Genomic DNA, 6,838 nt, shown 5'->3' on the forward strand with positions numbered 1-6,838 from the left:
ACTACATGTTAACAGTTATCATGTGTAGAGTACTGTTAGAATCAACAGGATGTCACTACATGTTAACGGTTATCATGTGTAGAGTACTGTTAGAAACAGCAGGATGTCTCTACCATGTTAACAGTTATCAAGTGTAGAGTACTGTTAGAAACAGCAGAATGTCACTACATGTTAACGGTTATCAAGTGTAGAGTACTGTTAGAAACAGCAGAATGTCACTACATGTTAACGGTTATCATGTGTAGAGTACTGTTAGAAACAGCAGAATGTCTCTACCATGTTAACAGTTATCAAGTGTAGAGTACTGTTAGAAACAGCAGAATGTCTCTACCATGTTAACAGTTATGAAGTGTAGAGTACTGTTAGAAACAGCAGGATGTCTCTACATGTTAACAGTTATCAAGTGTAGAGTACTGTTAGAAACAACAGGATGTCACTACATGTTAACAGTTATCAAGTGTAGAGTACTGTTAGAAACAGCAGGATGTCACTACCATGTTAACAGTTATCAAGTGTAGAGTACTGTTAGAAACAGCAGGATGTCACTACCATGTCAACAGTCGTGTGTGATATCCTATTGTTGATCTGGCACCAGTTTGTTTAATGGATGAGTTGGTGTTCAGATGTTGTCCTATTTAAAAATTTAAACTATATATTTTGTATTACAGAAAGTTATGTTATAATGAATATATAAAAACTTATGATGTGATAGTTTTGAAATGTTCAAATTACTTGAATGGTTGAAACGGCTAACTTCTTTTCTAGTCATTTTTGTACGAGTTACCATGTAATAAAGATCTTTACAGAGTATCTGATGGGATAGACATTGTGTACCGAATGTGAGTCAAGACAAAACATCAGTAACTCTGTAATTATACCTTTCAAGTAACCATTGTACTAATTCACCACAAAATAATTTCATACTTAATAATGCATTTATGAACTTTCTTTTTATCTTAAAGTTTCACATACCATGATGAGACGTAAAGTAACATTTCTGTTATCTTTATATTTGTAGAAAACTTTGGAATTGTGTATTTTCATAGTTTTTTTAATTCAGCTACATTTCAGTATAATCAAGGTTTTAATGTTTTCTGATTTGATGTATTTTGTTAAAGAAAGAAAGTATTAGGTATTCTTTTATGTAGTGAAAATAATAGCTTTTTTTTGTAAAGTTGTACTAAAACAAAATAGGAGCATGCCTTGAATGTTAAAGTGTGAAGTTTGATAAACAGTGTTATGCTCTGACAGTCCAGCATGTTAAAGTGTGAAGCTTGATAAACACTGTTATGCTCTGACAGTCCAGCATGTTAAAGTGTGAAGTTTGATAAACAGTGTTATGCTCTGACAGTCCAGCTTGTTAAAGTGTGAAGTTTGATAAACACTGTTATGCTCTGACAGTCCAGCATGTTAAAGTGTGAAGTTTGATAAACAGTGTTATGCTCTGACAGTCCAGCATGTTAAAGTGTGAAGTTTGATAAACAGTGTTATGCTCTGACAGTCCAGCATGTTAAAGTGTGAAAATTGGTTTTATTATGTTTCTCCACATGCTGTAGATTTGTTTACCACACGTACACTGTAGTGGAACTGGTTGTAGTTTTAACTGTTTAAATTAATTTTTTATTTGGGCTGCATTTTTTATCCATTTAATTTTTGTGCACAATGATGTAGAAATTGTGAGGTTTAGGAGAATGTGTAACTTTTTCACTGAGTTAATTTTAACCACAAGTGTGTTCCAGAAATAAATTAATAACCATTATTTTGTCTGTTATTGGTATCAGTTAGAGGTGTTATGTAAAAAAGGTTCGTACAGTCTAGTCAATAACCAACAGAAGCTTTTTCTAAAGTGTTGTCTTCTTATGTTTTGATTAAGGTTTTATTCAATCAATATTTAAGTCACCTTTGTGAGATGAAACCTGAAGTGATGTCTTGTTTTGGAGGTCTTGAAATAAAATAATCATAAGGTAAGAAAACTATTGTGTGTGTGTGTAGGTTAATGGCAACATGTTGAAGCATAATGCTACCTTTGTGAATAGGTAATATCCTTGTATCTTCAGAATTTAAAGTGATATTTTTAAACGTGAAACCCACTTTTGTATATTTACTTCAGATAAAATATTCAATCTAAAAAAAAGACTCATAAATTAACATAAATATGTATTTACTGCAAATAAAATGGAAAGTTTTAAGCCTCATTAACTACCGTGACACTACTTATATATTTGCTACTGGAAAACAATATGCTGAACATTTACAGGATGTCTTGTTTATTGGAAGCAAGACCATTTTTATGTGAAATCTTTTATGTACAGACTTTAAATATGTGTCTGGGTTTTAATATTTTGAACATGCAACTGTTGTTGTTTAGTTTTGTGAGTGAAGTGTACTTGCATTCTGATGTAGGTTAAACAATTATCACTTTATATTAACCTTTTACTGAAACATTGATATGGTACAATGAATATAAGTAATCTATTGTCTTTAATTAAGTTAGATAGAAATGTTGATACAAACTATGGTATTCACTAAACTCGGATTCTGGAAATGTTATACAGACAAAAATTAAATAAGGGCAGGAAAAGGAATATGAACAAACTAAAAATCTTTATTTACTAAACTGTGGTTTACTGATTGCAGAATTCTTTTTTTTAATACTCAAACAGGTTTTTCAACACAATCTAGTCTACTTTGTCTAATAAAAAAAAAAAAAACTTTTCCAAAACAAATGCATGTATGAGCTCTAGCTTGAAATTTAAGAACAAATGTTTTAGCACATAAATTTGTTCTTTTACATAGATAAGTTGTGTGCTAAAATCTTTGTTCTTAGTACTTGTTTTTCACCTTTGATTTAGAAGAACGTCATGACTACATGCAGAACCACTGGAAATTTATGAAAATACACATGAATAAAGGTATATTCTAATCTATCTTAGGAAAATGTGCACTGAAAAATAATGGAATTATTGAAAGATGCTGAAATTATTTCACATATAATTATATCCTTCAAGGAGAAGTATGTATTGAAGGTTCAAGTGTGGCCCCACTGATTAGTGTGTCTGACTATAAACTGGATACTCGTTTGCATCCTGTTACTGATTTTTTTTTTTAATGGAGCTCTAAATCACTTTGGGGCTTTGAGTGTGTTAGAAGGGTGACAGGCAAATTTCACTATTCAGTGATACAAGAGTTGGTGGTAGTTGTTGTTGACTAGCTGCTATTCCTCTAGTATGCCAGTTAAAAAATTAGGGACCACTAACGAAGATATCTTGAGCAGCTTTGCATGAATATCCGATAACAATCAAACAAAAAAGTAAATGAAAAACAGTAATATTCCTTTAAAGGGTTTGTATAAAAGTTACTATACAGTTGATACTAAGAAAAATTACAAAGACAATTGAAACCAAATTAATGAATTTTTCTTTTAGAGTAACAGTTAGTAGTTAAAGTAGGAAACAACTGTATTGTCACTTTTGTCCCACCCTGTATATTTTTCCAAAGAGATATTCTTTGAGAAGGAACTACTTATTGAAAAACACAAAGTATAAAATGTAAGATAAAGAAATCTTTCATGTCATACAATGAGCTTGAAACATATACTGTTATAATTAATTAATACTTGCATTAAACACTTGAAACATGACATTATATCCTGGGACTTAATACTAGTCTAATTCATTAATTAATACTCACACTATAAGCTTGAAATATGATATAGTATGTTTACTGAAGTATACAAACAGCTGAAAAATGTAGATTAGGTTATATATGAGTGTAAATAATAAGAATTTGTCCTTAGAGTGATTTAAAGGTATCCAGAAATATTACATTAAGTAATCCAACTAGAATGATAGTCACAAGTTAAGAACGTGTACAGACAGGTATCTTAGATTCTGTCATTTCTTATCCATGTGCTTTCAGCTAAGTTAAAAATCATAACCTTGATACTTTTTAAACAGTTAAAAATTTACAAATCTCCAACTATACATTAAATATTTATAGTATTTGTACAATACTATATAGAATTTATAAAGTATTACCAGTATTTTTTTTTAACTGTGAAAATGTCAAATAATACACTGATGTATTTGTTGTGGTAAATTAATACACAAAATGCAAAAATTATACCAAGTTTACAAGAATATCACACATGGAGCTACATATAAATTTAACACTCTTCAAGCAGATGGATAAATGATGAACAATATTCATTAACTGGCCTACATGATAACACTAGTCATATCACATATACAAATCACTAACCTAGGCAACATGATAACACTAGACATAGTCACATGTACACTTCATTAACGTGGGCAACATGATAACACTAGTCACATCATCAAAAGGGGCTACATGATAACACTAGTCATATCACATGTACACATCATCAACCTGGAAACATGATAACACTAGTCACATCACATGTACACATCATCAACCTGGAAACATGATAATACTAATCACATCACGTGTACACATCATCAAAAAGGGCTACACTAGTCATAGTCACATGTACACTTCATTAATGTGGGCAACATGATAACACCAGTCACATCACATGTACACTTCATTAATGTGGTCAACATGATAACACTAGTCACATCACGTGTACACTTCATTAATGTTTGGAATATCTCACAATGTATTAAACCATTTCTTCTCTATTTTACTCCTACACACTTTACATATGTCAGTTGATATGCCTAACAACTTGAATAGATCACAAGATTCTTATAAAATAGTTTCTGTAATCTTTATAGTAAATATATTAGCATTTTTAGTTTTTAAAAAGTTATTTATGTAACTTAGTAAAGATACAACAACCTTAATAAAAACATTTAATTTATATAAAATGTGTTATGTGCATTAATATTAAATGTGGATCACCAATACTAGTAATAAGTATCTAAAACAAGTTAATGAACTGTACATGTGACTAGTGTTATTTGTAGCCCAGGTTGATGAATTGTACATGTGACTAGAACTTTCTGTAGCTTAGGTAAATGATGTGTATATGTGACTAGTGTTATCATGTAGGTTGATGAATTGGTGAAGGTGTCAGGATTAGTTGATAAGAAACATGTTGTTGATGGTGTGTCAAGATTAGTTGATAAGATATTCCTACAGACTTCAGTATTTACATATGTCAGTTGTTGATGGTGTGTCAGGATTAGTTGATAAGAAACATGCATGTTTCTTATCAACTAATCCTGACACACCATCAACAACATGTTTCTTAACAACTAATCCTGACACACCATCAACATGTTTCTTATCAACTAATCCTGACACACCATCACCAACATGTTTCTTATCAACTAATCCTGACACCTTCACCAACATGTTTCTTATCAACTAATCCTGACACACCATCAACAACATGTTTCTTATCAAATAATCCTGACACACCATCAACAACATGTTTCTTATCAAATAATCCTGACACACCATCAACATGTTTCTTATCAAATAATCCTGACACACCATCAACAACATGTTTCTTATCAACTAATCCTGACACACCATCAACAACATGTTTCTTATCAAATAATCCGGACACACCCTCAACAACATGTTTCTTATCAACTAATCCTGACACACCATCAACAACATGTTTCTTATCAACTAATCCTGACACACGATCACCAACATGTTTCTTAACAACTAATCCTATCACACCCTCAATAACATGTTTCTTAACAACTAATCCTGACACACCATCACCAACATGTTTCTTAACAACTAATCCTGACACACCCTCAACAACATGTTTCTTATCAATTACCTCTCACACACCCTCACCAACATGTTTAACAATTCAGGTTTTCTAAAGTTTTTCTTTACATTTTATGAAGTTTTTTACAATAGGAAGTGCATCATTCTTTAATATCATTTAAACAATCTTTATCATAACTTAAACTATTTGACTAGTACAATATTGAATAGATAAATATCTGAGAAAATTCTGCAGGTAGAAAGATATATATATATATATATAACTTGTCATATGAATAGTGCTTTTTTTGCCTAAAGGAAAAGACAAACATCAATATACAACATAATATCCTTAATTTCTTAAGAATGCAATGTAAAACTTCTGTACAATATTTTCTTCAACAGAATAAAAGGTATAAAAACAGTTGTGATGAGTTCAAATGTTGTAGAACATGTCAGATTAAGTAGGTGGATTGATCTTCAGGCCCTCTGAGATATGTAGCCTTCATTTCCCTCAAATGCACATCCAGAAAGTTGATGATACTGAAAATTTAGTGGAAGAAGAAAAAACACTGATAAAACATATATTACTTATTATAAACCTATTTCATACCAATTCCCTAAAAACCTCAAAATAGAAAAAAAAAACGTATAAACCTTGTGTACCAACAGGGTATTTATAAACTTTTTTACATTTCTACCAACACAGTGTAAACTCAATGAATGTACAGGGAATTTATTAACTTGTTTACATTAAAGTACTTACAAGGTATGTATTATCTTGTTTACATTTCTATTAAGTGTAAACCCAAAGTACTTACAGGGTATTTACTTACGTTTTTACAATTCTATCAACACAGTGTAAACTCAATGAATGTACAATGTATCTACCATAGCAGAGAGATAACACAACATAACTAGATTTTATACTGCTATCTACACACACAGCGGAGAGATAACACAACATAACTAGATTCTTGTACTGCTATCCACACACATAGCGGAGCAATAACACAACATAACTAGATTCATATACTGCTATCTACACACACATAGTGGAGCAATAACACAACATAACTAGATTCATATACTGCTATCTACACACACATAGTGGAGCAATAAC

General features: G+C 31.1%; 1 protein-coding gene across 2 annotated transcripts in view; it reads right to left on the reverse strand.

The window, feature by feature from the left end:
* Positions 1–5,195: 5,195 nt before the first annotated feature.
* The window catches only part of LOC106468480 (protein tweety-like), a 32,607-nt gene continuing 30,964 nt past the window's right edge, over positions 5,196–6,838 (reverse strand). The window contains exons 11-12 of one of the 2 annotated variants that reach the window (XR_002612656.1): positions 5,717–6,258; positions 5,196–5,331 (exon numbers count right to left, since the gene is read on the reverse strand). Coding sequence is in view for 1 of the 2 variants with exons in the window: in XM_013928909.2 (XP_013784363.1) it covers positions 6,196–6,258 (63 nt within the window). In the remaining variant the exon portion in view is untranslated. Of the gene's footprint in view, positions 6,259–6,838 lie in introns of both variants that reach the window. The other variant, XM_013928909.2, reaches the window with a different exon arrangement.

The sequence above is a fragment of the Limulus polyphemus genome, unplaced genomic scaffold (genome assembly GCF_000517525.1).
Source record: "Limulus polyphemus unplaced genomic scaffold, Limulus_polyphemus-2.1.2 Scaffold3020, whole genome shotgun sequence".
In the NCBI taxonomy this organism is placed as follows: domain Eukaryota; kingdom Metazoa; phylum Arthropoda; class Merostomata; order Xiphosura; family Limulidae; genus Limulus; species Limulus polyphemus.